This window comes from Neofelis nebulosa, chromosome 16 (assembly GCF_028018385.1).
Source record: "Neofelis nebulosa isolate mNeoNeb1 chromosome 16, mNeoNeb1.pri, whole genome shotgun sequence".
Classification (NCBI taxonomy): domain Eukaryota; kingdom Metazoa; phylum Chordata; class Mammalia; order Carnivora; family Felidae; genus Neofelis; species Neofelis nebulosa.
This window is the reverse complement of record NC_080797.1, coordinates 9,707,554-9,728,310: the sequence shown is the minus strand read 5'-3', so window position 1 is coordinate 9,728,310 and position 20,757 is coordinate 9,707,554. Positions and strand designations below refer to the sequence as shown.

Below are 20,757 nucleotides of genomic sequence, written 5' to 3'. Positions count from 1 at the left end.
CCATAACATAGTATTTTAAAACCCTACAAATTCATCCTCTCACTCATTCAATTAGGTACAAAACACCCAACGTGCAGGGTGCACTGGGGACAGAGAAGTGAAAAGACCAAACTGCACTCTAGAGGACCTGACAGTCGGGTGTCAAACGGACAATGAACAATTAAGTACATGATGCATCTGGAAGTCATAAGCACAGTGAGTAACAAAACTGGGGAACCAGTGAAGAAGAGGGTATTAAAGAGGTAAGGTGACATTTCACCAGAGGCCTGAAGGAAATGGCAGAACGAACCAGGGACATCTTGGGGAAACGGTAGAAGGATCCATCCGCTCATGCCAAACCCCCGAAGTGGGGGTTGCTTTGCTCAAACAGCAAAGAGAACAACGTGGTTAGAACAGAGTGAGCAATCACCTCACATCTGTCAGGATGGTTATGATCAGAAAGGCAAGAAATAACAAGTGGAGAAAGGGAGCCCTTGTACACTGGTGGTGGGAATGTAAATTAGGGCAGTGGCTATGACAAAGAGTATGGAGGTTCCTCAAAAAATTAAAAGTAGAACTACCATTTGATCCAGCAATTCCTCTTCTGGGAATTCATCTTGAAAAAAAGAAAAAAAACAAACACTAACTCGAAAAGATATGTGCACCCTCGCATTGATTGCAACATTATTTACAAGAGCCTTACAAGAGCCAAGACACTGAAACAACCTAAGTGTCCATCAATGGATGAATGGATAAAGAAAATGTGGGGTATAGATACAGACACAGACACATACACACAATAGAGTATTATTCAGCCATTAAAAAGGGGGTGGGGGGGTGCCTGGGTGGCTCAGTCTGTTAAGCGTCCGACTTTGGCTCAGGTCATGATCGCTCAGTTTGTGAGTTCAAACCCCGCGTCTGGCTCTGTGCTGACGGCTCAGAGCCCGGAGCCTGCTTCAGGTTCTGTGTCTCCCTCTCTCTCTGCTCCTCCCCCACACTCATTCTCTCTCTCTCTCTCTCTCTCTCTCTCTCTCTCTCTCTCTCTTTCAAAAATAAATAAATTAAAAAAAAAAAAAAAAAAAAGGAATTCTTGCCATTTGCAACAGGGATGGCCCCTGAGGGCATAATGCTACGTGAGATAAGTCAGACAGAGGACAAATATTGAATAATTTCACTTGTAAGAAGAATCTTAAAAACAAACAAACAAACAAAACCATGAACACACAGAACAATTTGTGGTTACCAGAGGCAGAAGAAGGGAGAAATGAGTGAAGGAAGCCAAAAGGTTCCAACTTTCGATTAGAAGATTAAGTCAGTCCTGGAAATGTAATGCACAGCCTGGCGACTATAGCTAGTAATACTGTATCGTACACTTGAAAGTTGCTAAGAAAGTAGATCTTAAAAATTCTCATCACAAGAAAAAAATTGTAACTATGTGAGGCGATGGATGTTAACACGACTTACTATGATCGTTTCTCAATCAATACAAATACTGAATGATTAGTTTGGACATCTGAAACTAGCATTATGGGTCAAAGATATCTCAATTAACAACAACAAAGAACATAGTGAGTAAGCAGAAAAGTGGTTTGCAAAAGGGTCGCAGAGGTGTATGGGCCAGTTCGCGCAGGGCCTCACAACAAGTCCCAGGCTTCTGAACGAAATGTTGAGAGCATCACAGCATTTGGAACAGAGGCACAACACAGTCTGATTGACACTTCAGAAGGTTCACTCTGGTTGTGGTTGGTGTAAAGGCACAGAAACATAATGGGACAAAGAGCAGCAAGGCGGCCAATCAGGGGGCTGCTGCAGTGAACATGGGCAGTGGCTCAGAACCAAAGTAGCAGCAATGAGGGTAGGGAGATGGGATGAGATTCTCACTAGTGCCTCTAAAGAAAAGCTGATAATATCCACTGATGGACCACATGTAGGGTAGGAGAGTGTCATTTGTTGGCCCAGGGAAAGACTGGAGGGAAAAGAGGCGTCCGGTGGTGGGGAATCGAAAGTTTGTTCTGGATGTTAAGCTGGCTCTTGGGCATCCAAATGGAAACGTTAAGTAGGCAGTCAGATGCATGAGCCTGGAGTTCGCACGGGAGCTCAAGTGACAGATATAAAAACGAAATCAAAACAAAACGTCACAGACAAAAGCTCAGGACAGAACCTCCCACTTAGTAAGGTCTAAACATACGGCAGCAATCACTGTTAATGAAAGATGCTACCAAAATGTTGAAAGGCTAACAAAAAGCCTCACTTCATTTCATTCCCATTCAACGGAAAGCCTCAAACCCGAGGGCAAGTTGCCAAGTCATCTGTCTTCACAATATTAGGAAGCCATGTTCATGACCGCGCAGCAGACATCACCTGTCATAAGCACTTCTTCAATTACTTTCTTCCTCCAAGCCACAGAAGAGTAGGAGTGTTTCCAAGGGCAGGATGCTTCACCAAGCACCAGCCAAATGAGTGTCTTTTTTATTTTCGCTTAAAGAATGACTTGGAACAAAAGAACACGAATAAATCCAAATTTTGGTCAAGTTTCCGTTATTTTTGCTCCAACTCCTCTGTCAGAGACGCACACAGTCGAATGAACAACCCATCTTGCTCTCTGCTCGCGCACTGCCGACAATCTCCCACAGACACGAGCAGCGCCACGTGAGAAACAGTGACGATAAGCATGAGATCACAGGCCATGTAAACTTCACTGTACTGTCTTTTCCTTGACACCTTGAAATTCAGTCAACAGGAAATGGGGATCGCACAATTGTAGGGGCGAGTTCATTTCCTATTCGCGAGAAACTAGTCTAGAAGTCACAACATAACCCCCTGTATGGATGGGAATGTGTGCCCACCACCCCCCACGCCTGATCAGACAGAAACATTTTACGCTCAGCCTTAACCTTATGCTTAACCTTTTATGCTTAAACTTAACCTTAATTACTTTAATGACCTTATTTATAACCTTATTTCATAACCTTAATAACCTTATGTGACAATCTGAAAAAACCTTCACACCAAGACAAAGTAACAGGAAGAAAACAAAAGGAAACAAGTCACTTTTTGGTGCTCAGCTTCTGAAAATCTGTTAGCCCCTGTACGGATAGGCCTCTGTGTTCTGAGATAAACATATTTATGATAGTTAGGTTGGGGCTTTGTTATGGACTGGATTATGTCCCCCACAAACTTTATATGTTGAAGCCCTAACCCCCAAGGAAGCTGTATGTGGAGACAGTGCTTTTAAGGAGACAATTAAGCTTAAATGAGGCCATGAGGGTGGGACCCGAATCCACTAGGACCAGTGGTGTCCTTACGAGAAGAGAGATACCAAGAGCACATGTGCACAACGGGAAGGTCATGTGAGGACAAAGCAAGAAGGCTTTCTTCTGCAAGCCAGGAAGACAGGTTCACTGGAAACCAATCCTGTTTGCATCCTGATCTTGGACTTCAACCTCCAGAACCGTGAAAAAATAAATTTCTGTTGAAGCCACCCAGTCTGTGATAGTCTGTTATGACAGCCCAAGCAGGTTAATACAGGCTCCATGTACATTTATAACCCAGAGAATACTACCTACCAGCAACAAACCTATGAAAAGGAACAACCTTGCATGATCTCTTAAGAACCATAAGCACACCATCCTGACATTCAGAGTCTACGCACCCTTCTGCCACCCCAGAGTGAGCTTGCCCCAGGATTCTCATTTTCCAGAAAACCTCACAGGAAAAAAAAAGCTATTTATTGCTCAAAGCCCAAACACATTCAAAACAAAACTTCAGTTTAAAAGCCAACAACAGGGGCACCTGGATGGCTCAGTCAGTTAAGCATTCGACTCTTGATTTTGGCTCAGGTCATGATTTCACTGTTTGTGAGTTCGGGCTCTGTACTAACAATGCAGAGCTTGCTTGGGATTCTCTCTTCCTCCCAAAATAAATAAACTTAAAAATTTTTTTAAAAATAAAAGTCAGCACCTTGTAGAAAAAAAAAATAAAACAAAATCTAGTATTTCTGAAACTCCTAGAAGGTATAGACCTTCCTAAGCTTAAAATATGAGCACCTACCAAGGAACATATGTAAACAGCTCTGATTACATACAAAATTTAAACTCGTAATTTAAAATCAAAACAAAGGGGCGCCTGGGTGGCGCAGTCGGTTAAGCGTCCGACTTCAGCCAGGTCACGATCTCGCGGTCCGTGAGTTCGAGCCCCGCGTCAGGCTCTGGGCCGATGGCTCGGAGCCTGGAGCCTGTTTCCGATTCTGTGTCTCCCTCTCTCTCTGCCCCTCCCCCGTTCATGCTCTGTCTCTCTCTGTCCCAAAAATAAATTAAAAAACGTTGAAAAAAAAAAAAAATTTAAAATCAAAACAAAAAGCGAATGAGATGGAAAAAATATTTGCATATACAAAACATGAACATACCTAAGATATCATTTATAGAGAGCTACTAAAATCATTGAAAAACCCCATGTCAGAAGCAGTCAATTCACAAAAGAAATCTATAGAAACTTGAATAGTAATATGAATTGAAATAAATTTGGACTTTTTTCTTTAACTAGCAAAAACTAAGAAAACATTTACTTTTTCAGGAAGTGGTCATTAATTTTTTCAGATGACAAAAAAGATTTTTATTTCTTAAGTTTCTTGGGTTGACATTCTTTTCTATTGGGGCTTCTAGGGTCGTTAATTCTTCTTATACGAAAGCATAAACAGGACATATGTAAGTAAGTCTTTGTAAAAATTGAAGTCAATCAAAGTCAGTGCAACAAAGAAGGAAATGTAATCGATGATACTAACTGGACAAATAAATATGGCAACGACATAGGTGCACAGACATCTTTCTAGATAACGGAGTGCCATTTTAAAGATCCTCTGGTTGTGGTAACTGGGCCATCTCAGGTGCTACATAAATGTTTGTTGATGGAATAAATACATTGTGCTCAAGTTTAAGGTCTCTATGCCATGAAAACACTGATAATACTTTTTCCTCCATGAAGCAATTCTTAAATAGTCAAATGAGTAAGCTAACAATTACAGATTTGTCTAGCGGAAGTCACAACTAAATTTAAGACTTTAAGATACCTTCACTGTCTTCTGGATTTTCTTCTTCATTAGAAGCTTCAATATCTTCATCCTCCTGAGCAGAAACAGTGGAAGCTACACTTTCACACTGAGACACATCTCGCTCTTCACGAGGCTTTCGTGAAGTCTAAGGAGTAAAAGAATATTAAATTAGGGGTGCCTGGGTGGCTCAGCTGGTTAAGCTTCCGACTCACGATTTCAGCTCAGGTCATGATTTCACGGTTCTTGGGATCGAGCCTCACATCGGGCTCTGCAGTGACAGCACAGAGCCTGCTTGGGATTCTCTCTCTCTCTCTCTCTCTCTCTCTCTCTCTGCCCCTCCCCCACTCATGCTCTCTCTCGCTCTCTCAAAATAAACATAGAAAAAAGAATATTAATTTATGATTTAAATAGCTAAAAGAAAAAAAATGAACCTTTTCATGTCTAAAATAACACAGAACATGGATACACACTAAACAAGAAGGTTGCATGTTTCACAACTGTTCTGGTTAATGTGCAGTTACCTCTAGGGAACCACTTCCTGGCCTTTTTGTGTAAATACATTACTTTCATCAAACTGATCAAAAGTCTGGACAATTTTTTGGACAATTTTTCAAACAACTCACCACCATACATGTACAAAGAGCCAAAAATGGCAAAACTCCTGCTATTCTCCCCCTCCAGATAATGTATTTTTCTAATACATACAATGTATACATTTATTTTCTAAGAAAAATAACACATTCATCGGAATGTTGAAGACCCAGAATTATGTTAAAGAAGACAATAATAATTGCTCATAATTCTACCAGCAACGGATTCTAAGTATGCTGATACATTTCCTTCCTGTCTTTTATACCTGTGTACATATGTATACGTGGAAATAAAACCAGGATGGCCCAACGTGATTATATATCTTACTTGTTTAACCTACTATAATCATGAACTGCACGTACCTCTCTACATTATACATTCTTCAAAATTATTATATTAGTGATTCCATAAAAACAATCTATACCAATAAATGTTTAGAATTCTATTTTAAGATATTTAGGCAATTTTTAAGTTTAAGTATTGTTAATAATGCTGTAATAACCTCCCTTCACTAACTTTAAGAATTCAGTGATCTTGGGGAGCCTGGGTGGCTCAGTCGGTTGAGCGTCCGACTTCGGCTCAGGTCACGATCTCGCGGTTCGTGAGTTCGAGCCCCGCGTCAGGCTCTGGGCTGATGGCTCAGAGCCTGGAGCCTGCTTCCGATTCTGTGTCTCCCTCTCTCTCTGCCCCTCCCCCATTCATGCTGTCTCTCTCTATCCCAAAAATAAACGTTAAAAAGAAAAAAATTATTAAAAGAATTCAGTGATCTCATAAGCAACATCTGATCACTGCTGTAGCCAATCAGGATTGATGTTACTGAATTTCTTTTACTATTGATGAGGACAAATTTCCTTTTTTTAACAGGATTTTCCCTTCTGTAAACCAAGTGTTTACGTAACACTGCTCATTTTTCTACTGGGGTCACAGATCTGTAAGAGTATAGGTGCACATACATAGGTGTAAGACATTAGCCATTTATTGTATTTATAATCTTACATTGCTGACTATGAAACTTAAGGTCTCCTGTCTTTGCAGACTGGAGGATCCCAGCCCTGGCACTTCTCTGCGCTGCACCTCTTCCAGGGCCTGTACTTCAGCAGACTTCAGCTACAGGCATCTCCCAGGGACATTCCTCATAGAGGAAAATAAGTTATTGCCACCCCAACTGTTAAAATTACCAATATTCTTATTCTGTTTATTTCTTCTCATTTTTGGTTTACATATGAATACACTAGTAGGATCCAACCTAAAGCATTAACTGAAGCAAGAGAAAAAAATCATTTCCCAATGTCAGAGTCATACAACCAGGTGAAAGTCTGAAGCTAAAAAAAATTCAACACTTTGGCGAGGATTCAGAGAAAGAGGAACACTTTTGAGCTGCTGGTAGAAATGCAAACTGGTGTAGCCACTCTGGAAAACAGTATGGAGGTTCCTCAAAAAGTTAAAAATAGAACTACCCTACGACCCAGCAAGTGCACTACTGGGTATTTATCCAAAGGACACAAAAATGCTGATTCGAAGGGACACGTGCACGCCAGTGTTTATAGCAGCGCTATGCACAATAGCCAAAGTATGGCGAGAGCCTACCTGATGAATGGATCAAGAAGATGTGGTATATACACAAAATGGAATATTACCCAGTGACCAAAAAGAATGAAATCTTGCCATTTGCAATGACGTAGATGGATCTAGATTGTATTATGCTAAACGAAATAAGTCAGAGAAAAGACAAATATTTGATTTCACTCATATGTGGAATTTAAGAAATAAAACATATGAACATAGGGGAAGGGAAGCAAAAATAAGACAACAGAGAGGGAGAGGCTCTTAAATAGAGAGACTCTTAAATACAGAGAACAAACTGAGGGTTGCTGGCAAGGTGTTGGGTGGGGGATGGCTAAATGGGCGATGGGCATTAAGGAAGGCACTTGTTGGGATGAGCACTGGGTGCTGTACGTAAGTGATGAATCATTAAATACTACTCCTGAAACCATTATTACACTGTACATTAACCAACTTGGATTTAAATAAATAAAAATTAAAAAAAAAAAATCATCACTATGCTCCTAGGGAATGCAAGGGAAGAATCCTCTGGCTACACTTTTTAAAAAGCTTGCAAAAGACTTCATGAGTGCTGCAATATTTTTAGGCATTAGATAATAGCTACTATGTGGATTTTTCCGGTGTGGAGGCTATATTCCTCCTTTGCTGATATCCACCGATTCTTTTGGAACTTCCACTGATGGACAGAGAAGAGACAACATTTTACCACCATGCAACATTCCTCCAATCACATGCAAAAATCTCCTACCTCTCCAAGCATTTGCTTCACTATATGATAGCACTCGTTAATTTTTAATGTAATAATTCAAACCTACAGAAATATAACACCTATGTATCTTCTCCTTTGTTTTAACAGATATTAGACGTTTTGTCATGTTTTCTTGAAACCTTTTTAAAAACGGTAAAACACTCTAAAAAAATGGAAGCCTGCTGTCCTATCATTTCCATTGTAATTTAAAAGATTAGAATAAGAAGTGTTATCGACATTTGTGATGGTTAATTTTGTGTGTCAACTTGGCTGGACCACCGCACCCAGATATTTGGTCAACATTATCCTGGATGTTTCTGTGCAGGTGTTTTTTAGATGAGATTAACACTTCAATCAGTGGACTTCTGAGTAAAGCAGATGACCCTCCATAATGTGGATGGGGTGGGCTTCACGGAATCAACTGATGGCCTGATTAGAACTAAGACTAAGGGCTCCCTGTCCCTCATCCCGGGCCCTAAGGAGGATCTATTCATGAGATATATATAATGATATTCACTGAATTTGAAGTTAAAACAGAAAAACATTTAAAATATTTATGAATTTGGGGCACCTGGGTGGCTCAGTCAATTAAGTATCTGACTCTTGATTTCAGTTCAGGTAATGATCTCACAAGGTTCGTGGGTTTGAGCCCCACATCCAGCTTTGCGCTTACAGCACAGGAAGCCGGCTTGGAATTCTGTCTGCCCCTCCACACCCCCTCCCCTCACATGTGCGCTTTCCTTCTCTCTCTCAAAATAAACTTAAAAAAAATTTGTTTTAAGAAGGAAATAAATATCTATAAATTCATTTGAAGAACAACAAACACATTACATGTCAACATAAAAAACATTTTTAATAAAAAATAAGTACATTCCAAAACCAAAGAATCATTTAGTGAAAAAGTATCATTTTTTAATTGATTTTGGAAATTCCTTTTAATGTCTGCCTTGAGAGCATCACAATTCTCAAATATGCTTCTACATTTAACCTAATCAGCAGGCGTAATCTGTTTTGGTTGAAACACATATTAAAAATATCTGGTCTCATGGGGCGCCTGGGTGGCTCAGTCGGTTAAGCGTCCGACTTCAGCTCAGGTCACGATCTCGCGGTCCGTGAGTTCGAGCCCCGCGTCAGGCTCTGGGCTGATGGCTCAGAGCCTGGAGCCTGCTTCCAATTCTGTGTCTCCCTCACTCTCTCTGCCCCTCCCGGTTCATGCTCTGTCTCTCTCTGTCCCAAAACTAAATAAAACGTTAAAAAAAAATTTTTTTTTTTTTTTTTTAAATATCTGGTCTCACAGAGATATGTAGTTGGAAAGGGAAGTGTGTTTTAACATCTTTTTAGACAACCCTGGATATTACTCTTTGATGGTGCACCGAAATTGGGCATGTCGTCATCTCTTAAAGGATAACTGCAATGTGAAATCTGAAACTGTATCAATAAATTTTTCGTACTCTACTAAAATCCATTCATCTATCTTGAACTTCGATGTATTACAAAATCTTTTATGTATCCTTTATACATACAGGATACCCACTGCAAGATCGCAAATTGGTCATTTGGAAAACATGGATTTACACAGATTTTTCAAATCTGGATACGTTTCACTGTATATGAAAACATCACAGTGGTTCTTATTACCACTGATCCCATCAGAAAAAGTCTTTGAGTACTGGGAAGACGGTAAGCTCATGGGGAGGGATACAGATTTTCCAAACTTCTAACCTTTGCTTGAAAGCTCAAAACTGGAAAGTGGCAACAAATTCTACCGCTTGCTTGCCTTAACAGACAGGCTCACGTGTTTTCAAGAAAATGTCGACTATGGATCCAAGTCTGAAAAACCACAGTGTGTCATTTTTTCAACTGAAACTGACATTCCATAAAAAAAGGGGAGCTAGTCCAGCTTGGGACTCGAACAAACGCAAAGTGCTTTCCCAGGGCAGAAGCGGGACACTTTGGGGTGGAAGAGAAGGACTTCACACAACACTTCTCACTTCATCCCACACACACATACCCAAGGGTCAAGACTTAGTCAAGTGCATTTTGACTGCTTCACTAAGGACAAGTGACACCGGCACATGTGTTTTGAAACTGCTAACAACGCTGGACATGAAGAGAACAGTGAGTATTTAGCACAGCGGTGTCCTGCGGTGATTCGTGCGAAGGCACTGACGATCTCCCTCCCAACAACTCTGACATCGTCTGTGCAAATTTAACACAGTGGGGAAGAGTAAGTACCATGTTAATATTTTTCCAAAAGCAGTTCTGACCTCATGGCATCCTCAAAGAGCTCTGTGGACTTTGAGAACGTTGGAACTTCCTAGTTAAGGGATTTTCCATAATTCACACTCTCTGGTTTTTAGTATTTATCTGAGATTCTTTCTCTCTGAGAAAATGGTTTTAATATGCCAAATCAATTCTTTCAACAAGGTCAAAAGAACGCCAACTAAACTTTTCAATTCAAACTCTAAGATGTTTCTGTTTTCCAAATCCCATTACGGTCATTCAAAAGTACTGAACTGCCATTACTCCTAACACGAATTCCACTCCTTGGACAGTAAACAGAGAAAAAGTCAACTTGTGGTGAAAAACTAGCATATCCTTTTACAGGTAAATGCAATAAATAAAAATACAAGACGCAAAAAAGTTTCTCTCTCAACCAGTATTTCAAGCTCGAAGACAAAGCAGAAACAAAACAAAAACAAAATTAAAAAAGATTCTGATATACTCACTTTCTGCTTATGCTGCTGCAGAAGGTTGTCCAGATTGTGTCGCCTTTTGTAGTTAAAATAGAAGTTTTTACATTGCGCTTCACTTTTAGTTCCCACCATTTTGGCAATTGCTGCCCAGTTACGACCATGTTCTACAAGACCTGTATTTTAAAAAGAGACCAAAGATGAACTCAACAGTCACCTGATAAAGCTAACAAGAGAAATAATCAAATCAATCTAACCATGGTATTCACAATCATTAGCACTAAGAGTATGTTTTCAATTATTTACTGATACATTTCAATACATACTTAAATATATATTGACTCTCAACGCACTGACAGCTCTATTTTGCCACCCAGATTTACAACACGGTCATTAATTGAAGGGCACAACCTTGTCCTTGCTATGGGTCTTCTGGAGAGCTAGGACAATGTTTGATACAGAATAACAACTCAAACACTTGTAAACTGAGTGATTAGGTACTTCTAAATCTTTGGAAACAGTATATCGATATAAAGTTAATAAAGTAATCATATAAATAACACAAGATAAAGACCATATATATATATATATATAATTAATATATAAACTGTATTTATAATTAGCCTATCTTCATTCATAATCAAGAAATACTCTCAAAAAAATAAACCAGTTTTTTTGTTTGTTTCTTTTTTCTTAAGCCTGTTGTAGGGGCACCTAGGTGGCTCAGTCGGTTAAGCGTCTGACTCCGGCTCAGGTCAAGATATCGCAGTTCATGGGTTCGAGCCCCACATTGGGCTCTGTGCTGACAGCTCGGAGCCTGGAGCCTCCTTCAGATTCTATGTCTCCCTCTCTCTCTGCCCCTCCCCCCCCACGCTCTCTTTCTCAGAAATAAACGTTAGAAAAAAAATTTTTAGATAAAAGCCTGTTGTAATACAATGCATCACAGCAACCTATGCAATCTAGCACTTTTTAGTCAAATTATATCTATACATACACATACCTATCTGTAAGGAATGTGAGTATATAAATGCTATACAGAGAGCTATACAGACAGGGATATACTTTAGATACAGGTGTACCCAAACAGGAATTTTCTAGTACAAATTCGACAATTTACAGGAAGACACCAGTTTTTCAAGTAGCTTCCTTACTAATGACAATTGGAAGATAACTTCCAAATCTTGCCTGACACATGAACAGAGCTGAATGGAGGCTAAACAGTCACATGGAGCTGCAGCTACCTGAAAAAGATCGCCCTGTGATGGAGCCAACATCTACCTGTTCCACTAGAACATTCTTTTTTTATTTTAATGTTTTTAATTTTTTATTTATTTTTGACAGAGTATGAGCAGGGGAGGGCCAGAGAGAGAGGGAGACACAGAATCCAAGGCAGGCTCCAGGCTCTGAGCTGTCAGCACACAGCCCGACTCGGGGCTCCAACTCATGAACCATGACATCATGACGTGAGCCGAAATCAGGTGCTTAACCGACTGAGCCACCCAGGCGCCCCTCCACTATGACATTCTGATAATAAGATGAGAACAAATGTGAATCTTTTACATGTAATCATGGCAAATCACAAATTTGCTAATCATGGCAAATGCACGTCAAATAAAAATATTTTGAACACAGAAAACTTTAAACTGCTATTTTTTTTGGTAAATGTGGTTTATAGGATTCCTAAATGTTATCATTCCTACCTATTTACATAGAAAATAAATCTGGGGACGCCTGGGTGGCTCAGTCGGTTGGGCGTCTGACTTTGGCTCAGGTCCTGATCTCATCACGGTTTGTGAGTTTGAGCCCCGTGTCAGGCTCTGTGCTGACAGCTCAGAGCCTGGAGCCTGCTTCAGATTCTGTGTCTCCCTCTCTCTCTGCCCCTCCCCCCCTTATGCTCTGTCTCTGTCTCTCAAACCTAAATAAATGTAAAACAAAAACATTTCTTTTAAAAAAGAAAAAAAATAAATCTGAAATGTGTCACTAAAAGGTCAACCCATTTACAATAATTTCTCTTCAGAACTTTAATACTTAACCCCCAAAAAGCTGGCTACTCTTTCTCAGAATTAGTTTACTTAAAACAAACTATTTTTTATTTATAAACCAATTATTTACCCTATTAGAAACTGTACTTCAATTTTAAATTATACTACATTAAGAAGCAACCACAAGAAAATACAAGATTCATAATGTTCCAGAGTAAGTAAGATCAGGGCCACATAGCAATGAGTGGCAGAGACAAAATTCAAACATTGGTCTGGCTCCAAAGTTCATGCTCTCTCCTTTGAATCATGGTGCAATTTCTTACTAGTTTATAACCAAATGCCTTACCAAATACACACTGAAAAAATATGTACCATGCTATTAAATCCAACTTTTTTTTTTTAATTTTTTTTTTTTTTAACATTTATTTATTTTTGAGACAGAGAGAGACAGAGCATGAACGGGGGAGGGGCAGAGAGAGAGGGAGACACAGAATCGGAAGCAGGCTCCAGGCTCTGAGCCGTCAGCCCAGAGCCCGACGCGGGGCTCGAACTCACGGACCGCGAGATCGTGACCTGAGCCGAAGTCGGACGCTCAACCGACTGAGCCACCCAGGCGCCCCATAAATCCAACTTTTAAATAACAGAAAATATAGACTCTTTATATTAAAATACCCTCTAAAACAGCTTTAACAGCATTTAATCACAGCTATTCTGGAAAAGTGAAAATAGCCCACTTGCTCTGTAATGAAATAACATTCCAAATAAAACTGTACAGAGAGTCTTCAATCCCTCCAAAGTGGGCCTCTTAAACAAGGCACAGCGAGGCACCTGAGAAGGTACCATACCACCCTAAAGAACCCGAGTCTACTTCTGCATTCTGTTTACCACCGTAGAAGAACGTTCTCCTTTTTGCAATTAAAAAAAAATTGGGTCCCTCTGACTTATTACTAATAACCTTAAAAAAACAAACCAAACCAAAACCAAAACCAAAACCAAAACTCTTTAGAATCTAAAGTACCATCATTTACCTTTCTTTGCAACTTCCATTTCTTCTTCTGTCCATCGAGAGGTTTCTACAGGTTCTGTGGAAACTGAAATAAAGATAGAGAACCCAGTAAGGCAGAGGAATACTAAGATCAATCCTTCATTCACAGATTATACGGCACCAACCTATTTATCTGACATAAAGCCTGTTTGAAGCATAAGGTCTAGTCAACTATGGAAACAAGATGATGGCGGCCTCTCCCCCAACTAAAGGGGAATGAATATTCAAAACCTCTGTATTAGATCTTTCGCAATGTTCTTTGAAGCTCCATCCATGTCTTCATGTTTGAACATCACTAGTTTCTTATCTAAGGAGTCCCGCCTCGCCAAGTGCCTGCACACATTATCAGGGCTCCGTCCCTCCTCTCCCGAGCTGTCAAAGAAGAAACAACGCTCCCCCTTCCTGTCCAGTTTTCTCCTGTTCTCTAAACCCCCATCTCCTCCTCACTCCCAGAGGCCCTTCTGTCCATCCTCATTTTCCAGCAGCTAGTAAACACAGATGGACCACGAACTGAACACTTTCTCTTTTACTTTAGAAAGGAAATAAAGACTATCACGCGTGAAATGAGCTCTCGTTATGTTCCCCCTCTCAACAGTACTATCGTCCACCCAGTCACTCAAATTATTACCAGGCTCCTCAAACCAATTTTTTAATCTTTCCTCCCATTTACTACTCACATCCATGGACGTATGTCAATTCTGATCTGAATCCACCCTCCTCTTGCCTGGGCCAGTGCATGCATGCATAATGACGCCCTTCTAGTTGGTCCCTCCGCCTCCAGCCCTTACTCTCTCCAACCTGACCTCCACAACGGTCACCAGTTCGCTTTCTAAAACACCAATCTAATTACAGCATGCCTCTATTTAAAAACCTCTGTAAGCTCCCACTTTGTAAGCAAAGCAGGATTAATTGAAACAAGGTCCATCATGACCTGGCCCTGCGTGCCTGTCTACTTATTTCCCTTCCATCCTCCTTGCCATCCCCAGAACCTGGTTTCTTTCCTGCCTCACATTATGATAAAATTGGTATCACTGATTTTGATGGTCTTCACAATGTTGATGGTACACATCATTAACATAATTCCTTTATAAACTAGTGAGACAATACTCAGTAAAAGAAAAACTTGGACCCCCAGCCCCAGTATTCCCTTGTCTAATAATTTATTTCTATAAAAAATAATTTAACAGAAAAAAAATGTGATGCAACTCAAGATTTGTTTTTTCCTTAGACTCTTATCATATTAGTTTAAAGGTGGTGGGGCGGTAGGCAGGAGATGGGGACAGCCTAATCATGATTTTCACCAACGGGGAATGAATGGTTCAAGAAATTGTGTGCCTCAGGGAACACAATGCCAACATTTCACAGCCATCAAAAAGTGAAAAATGAAGATCGCCTAGAAACTAGAAAATATTTCTAATATACACCAAGTTAAAACATCAGAAAAAGTGGCATACACACTAAGGTTACAACTAAGTCAAAAGAAAAACCACTGTATTAAGATAGCAAGGTTGGGGCGGATCTTTTCCAAAACACACTGATATTAAAGTCTAAAAAATTTAAAGGCCATGAAGAAATAAAACTTTCACTGTTTGCAGATGACATGATACTATAAACAGAAAACCCGAAAGATTGCTAGAACTGATAAACAAATTCAGTAAAGTCTCAGGATATAAAATCCATGTACATAAATCTGTTCCGTTTCTATACATCAATAATGAAGCAGAAGAGAAAATAAGAAAACAATCCCATTTACAATTGCACCAAAAATAATAAGATACCTAAGAATAAATCTAACCAAAGAGGTCAAAGATCTGTACTCTGAAATCTATCACATAACGATAAAAGATATTCAAGACAAAACGAAGAAACGGAAAGACATTCCATGCTCATGGATTGGAAGGACATATATTGTTAAAATGTCTACACTACCCAAAGCAATCTACCCACTCAATGCATTCTCTATCAAAATACACAAAATTCATAGAACCAGAACAAACAATCCTAAAATTTGTATGGGACCACCAAAGACCCCAAATAGGCAAAGCAGTCTTGAAAAAGAAAAGCAAAGCTGGAGGCATCACAATTTCAGACTCCAAGTTAGACAACAAAGTTCTAGCAATCAAAACAGTATGGTACTGGCACAAAAATAGACACATAGATCAATGGAACAGAACAGAAAACCGAGAAATAAACCCAGAACTATACGGTCAACTAATCTTTAACAAAGCAGGAAAGAATACCAAAGGGGGAGAAAGAAAGTCTCTTCAACAAATGATGTTGGGAAAACTGAACAGCAACACGCAAAAGAATGAAACTGGACCACTCTCTTACACCATACACAAAAATACATTCAAAATGGATTAAAGATCTAAATGTAAGACCTGAAACCATAAAAATCCTACAAAAGAGCACAGGCAGTAATTTCTCTGACACGGGGCCGTAGCAACTTTTTTCTAAATAGATCCCCTGAGGCAAGGGAAACAAAAGCAAAAATAGACTATTGGGACTACATCAGAATAAAAAGCTTCTGCACGGCAAAGGAAACAATCAACAAAACTAAAAGGTAGCCTATGGAATGGGAGAAGATATCTGCAAAAGACATGGCTGATAAAGGGTTAGTATCCAAAATATATTAAGAACTTATAGAACTCAACACCCAAAAAATAATCCGATTTAAAAATGAGCAAAAGACATGAACAGACATTTCTCCAAAGACATCCAGACAGCCAAGAGATGCATGAAAAGATGCTCGTATCACTCACCATCAGGGACACGCAAATCAAAACTACGACGAAAGATCACCTCACACCTGTCAGAATGACTAAAAGCAAAACGCAAAAACCAACAAGTGCTGGCGAGGATGCGAAGAAAACGGAATCCTCGTGCACTGTTGGCGGGAATGCAAACTGGTGCAGCCACTGTGGAAAACAGCATGGGGATTCCTCAAAAAGTGAAAAGTAGAACTAACCTACAGCTCAGCAATCCCACAACTGGGTATTTACCCAAAGAATACAAAAACACTCATTCAAAGGTATACATGCACTCCTGTGTTTATAGCAGCATTATTGACAACAGCCAAGATACAGAAGCAGCCCAAGTGTCCATCCGCTGATGAATGGATAAAGATGGCATACCACATCTGAATATTATTCAAACAAGAGAATATTATTCAGCCGTAAAAAAGAATGAAATCACACCATCTGCAACAATATGAATGCAGCCAGAGTATAATGCTAAGTGAAAGAGAGAAAGACAAGATACAATACAATTTCACTCATCTGTGGAATTTAAGAAACAAAGCCAACTAGCAAAAGGAAAAGGGGGGGGGGGGGGCAAACCAAGAAACAGACTCTTAGCTATAGAGGACACACTGAAGATTACCAGAGGAGAGCTGGGTGGGGAGATGGGTGAAATATGTGATGGGGATTAAGGAGGACCTGGTGATTAAAATAAAAACTTAAAAAAACTTTTAAAGGCCAGAATTTCAGAGTTATTTCTAGATCCTGGATACCAGGGGTCCCTCCTGCTCTACCCGAGCATTGAAAGAGAATCCCAAACAAAATTATGGCCTGTTCAATCTCGCCCACTCACTGGGTTCTGGTGGCGGTGGCAGAGGCGGTGGGGGCTCCTCAGTGGCGGCAGCGGCCGCAGCACTGGCAGCCGCGGCTTCGTTGGTCATGGACCTGGTGATCCGGCCCTTTCTGCGGCCCTGACTGTTGGCGGTCTTTCGCCCCCGGGGTGTGGCCTGCTCTCTCTCCTCCGTTTCTTCGGTTGCACCTTCTGTCTTGTCCTTTTCCTTGGTATTTTCTCTGGAAGCAAAAGGAAATGAAAATTTTGTGTGATTTAGAAGAATGCGTATATCTAAGGAGGTTGCAGCTTTGAGGTTTTTTTTAATACAATTTAAATACAATTACCCAATTTCTCAGTTACTCAAAATAAAATTTATGAAAAATGTTGCCATACCCCAATTTTGAAGAGTTCTGACTAGCTCAAATTAAGATATTTCACAAAGGTCTATTTTATTCATTAATGGGCTTAAAATTCAAACGCATTTCAAATCACCTATTACGTATGACAGCACTCTGAGGAAAATGGATGCAGAAAAGCCCCTAGAGCTGCAGTCCAGAGTCCGGATTTCTTGCCTTTGCTCCAAGGTAAGTTTTCTCCTCTGTGAAATGGAGAGGCTGACACGGAGGCCCTTTCCTTTCCGTAATAATGATGAGGGACCATAAGGCCAGCTGAGGGCCAAGCACAAGCTAGCCCCACCCCCCTCCAAAGTGGGATATGCGCAGTATTCCTCAGGAGCTCCTGGTGGCCCCAAAACAGGAAAGGACAAAAAAGAAACACTTAAACTGGTAAGAGACTTCACCAGTTTACAAGAAAAAGGCAATCTCAACAATAGCCTAAAGTCTAGGCACTCCCTGTGGGTCTTAATGTTAATGCTTTGCTAGAGGGAACAATCTCAGCTTGACAATAGCTAGGCATCCAATAATCTGTGAGTCTTTAGCATATGAAAATCCCTTTAGGAAGTCCCTCCAGACTTTATCTCCCCCCCCCCCCCAACCATTCCATAAAGCAGTCACCCCCACACTTACAGCATAGTCCTTCTGCCCTCAGGTCCTGTCCCCGTGCTTTTAACAAAATCACCTTTTTGCGCCAAAAGATGTCTTCAAGAATTCTTGGTTGTCAGCTCCGAACCCCCACCATCAGCCCAAAATCCCATCGGTAATAATCTGCCATACCGTGTCATTAAACCCGGCTCAATATTCTCAACCATCTCCAATACTAATTACGTGCAAACGGGGCAGTATGGCCCAGTGGTTGGGAGACCGGTCTGGAGCCAGGCTGTCCGGGTTGGTACCAGAGCTGTGTGATTTACTTGCCATGTGATGACCTTGAGAAGCTACCTCACCTCCACGGGCCTCAGTTTTTCTCAGCTATAAGTCAGGATGATAAACAGTATGTTCCATAGAGCTATTTTAACGATCAAAGGAGTTCATACATATCAAGTGTTCAGAATAGTGCCTGGAACACAGTAAACTATGTGTGTTTGCTATTATTAAGGATAAACCTCCCTCCAGCACTTAGGAAAAACTAAACAATCGATCAACCAATCGATAAATGGTCATTACTATTACTAGCAACAGTACTACATGCAGTACTGGAAGGACTATTCTCTGTACTGTGTAGCTCCCAGGGCTGTTAGATTTAAAAACAAAGTCCTTAAAGAACATTTTTGCAAACGTGGATAGGTGGCGATACTCAAAGACTCAACTGCTTTTGCTTAATGGAAGGCGTTGATTTTCAAATTTTATCTACTTCAAGCAAAGATCTGTTGTAGCTTACCAAGTTACCGTTTTCCCCCCAAAATAATTCTTCAAGAATTTTTCCCCTTCAGTCCTAAACTGCCCTTGAAGTTGCCATGTAGCCCTCTCTCTTCACTTCTTTATTTATTCCCTTACCAATCTGGCTATTTAAGCCTCCTCTTAAAGTTGTTTTGTCAAAAGTCACCAATGGGGGTGGGGGTGGGGGTGGGGGTGGGGGTGGGGGTGGGGAGGGCGGAGTCACCAAGGACTTACAAATTGCAAATCCAATGACTTTTCTCAATTCTTGTCACATTAATCATCCTGCTGCAACTGACCCTACGGGCAATTCTCTTTATATCCTTCTCAGCTGAGCTTTTAGGACTTCAAGCTTTCCTAACATCCCTGCTGCTGTTCTGGCTCTCTTTCCTCTCTTCCTCTCGATTTCCCAAGGCTCGCCCTGGCCTTAAATCTCTGTGTGGTTACCCCATTCTCATCTATTCCACTGGGACGACTCCCAGTCTGTATCTTCAGACTCACACCTCACATCTCCTAAAGCTCCTAAGATCCAGACTTGTCTTCCCAAGTATCTGCTGGGATTCCCAACAACACCCCCGGATTCTTCAACAATACAAGCTCGACACATCGAAAAACGTGGCCGTAACCACTCTGCTTCCTGCTCCACCCCATGCTCTCACCGTGCGCCGCTAAGAGGACAATCGTGATCACATTCATTCACGTTTACAGAACTGACATCATCTTTAGCTCCTCCCCTCTTTCGTTACCTCATGCCAAGGTTTGGTTAGTACATCTCGGTAACAGTTTTCCCATTCATTCCACCATCTCCGTTTCTACTACCACTTTCCGTATCAGTGCCTTCGTACCCCAAACCACTCTTCCCTGACTTACATCTCCAATCCATTCATTCTTTGCCTCTTGTGGGTCAATATTCTAGCAGAAGAGCTTTGGCAAGAAACCATTCCATCCGTTCAAACCGCTACCTACTCCCAAACAACTCCTAACACAGCCTCCTGAACAAAGTCTATTTCAGCTTCATTAAGGCTGTACATAATGTAACCCCGAATCCACCTTCCACTCTTCTTCTTCAGCCATCCTGTGTCCCAGTCTAATGAAACCATTATCTGCCATTTCTCATAGCAGCACATCAATTCGTGCTATTCCCTGTATTCTTTCCACATTAACCACTAGCTCCTGCACAAAGTCCTCGAAACTATCCAGACGGAAGTAACCCTGACCTCTTCTCAATCTCCCAACATCCTTTACTGGCTCTGCTCATTTCTTTTTTTTTTTTTTTTTTTAAATGTTTTTTTTTTTTTTTTCAACGTTTTTTATTTATTTTTGGGACAGAGAGAGACAGAGCATGAACGGGGGAGGGGCAGAGAGAGAGGGAGACACAGAATCGGAAACAGGCTCCAGGCTCCGAGCCATCAGCCCAGAGCCCGACGCGGGGCTCGAACTCACGGAGCGCGAGATCGTGACCTGGCTGAAGTCGGACGCTTAACCGACTGCGCCACCCAGGCGCCCCTCTGCTCATTTCTTAAACGGTACTTGCACCTTCCCTAGTTTTCCCCTACTAGATCATAAACTACATGACAATGGTATACATCTTACGTATTTTTGCATCCTCTGTAAGAGCTAGCTCACATCACTAAAAAATGAATGCTTGTTGGGGCGCCTGGGTGGCGCAGTCGGTTAAGCGTCCGACTTCAGCCGGGTCACGATCTCGCGGTCCGTGAGTTCGAGCCCCGCGTCAGGCCTGGAGCCTGTTTCCGATTCTGTGTCTCC

The 20,757-nt window shown here is 41.0% G+C and overlaps 1 protein-coding gene across 14 annotated transcripts in view; it reads right to left on the bottom strand.

Annotated features, from left to right (window-relative positions):
* NCOR1 (nuclear receptor corepressor 1) overlaps positions 1–20,757 on the bottom strand; it is a 161,111-nt gene that overhangs the window by 53,440 nt on the left and 86,914 nt on the right. For all 14 annotated transcript variants that reach the window (XM_058704695.1, XM_058704701.1, XM_058704693.1 and 11 more), the window contains 4 exons: positions 17,240–17,457; positions 13,632–13,694; positions 10,658–10,797; positions 5,045–5,171 (listed from right to left, as the gene is read on the bottom strand). In XM_058704695.1, the coding sequence (XP_058560678.1) occupies positions 5,045–5,171; positions 10,658–10,797; positions 13,632–13,694; positions 17,240–17,457 (548 nt within the window). The remainder of the gene's footprint in view (positions 1–5,044; positions 5,172–10,657; positions 10,798–13,631; positions 13,695–17,239; positions 17,458–20,757) is intronic.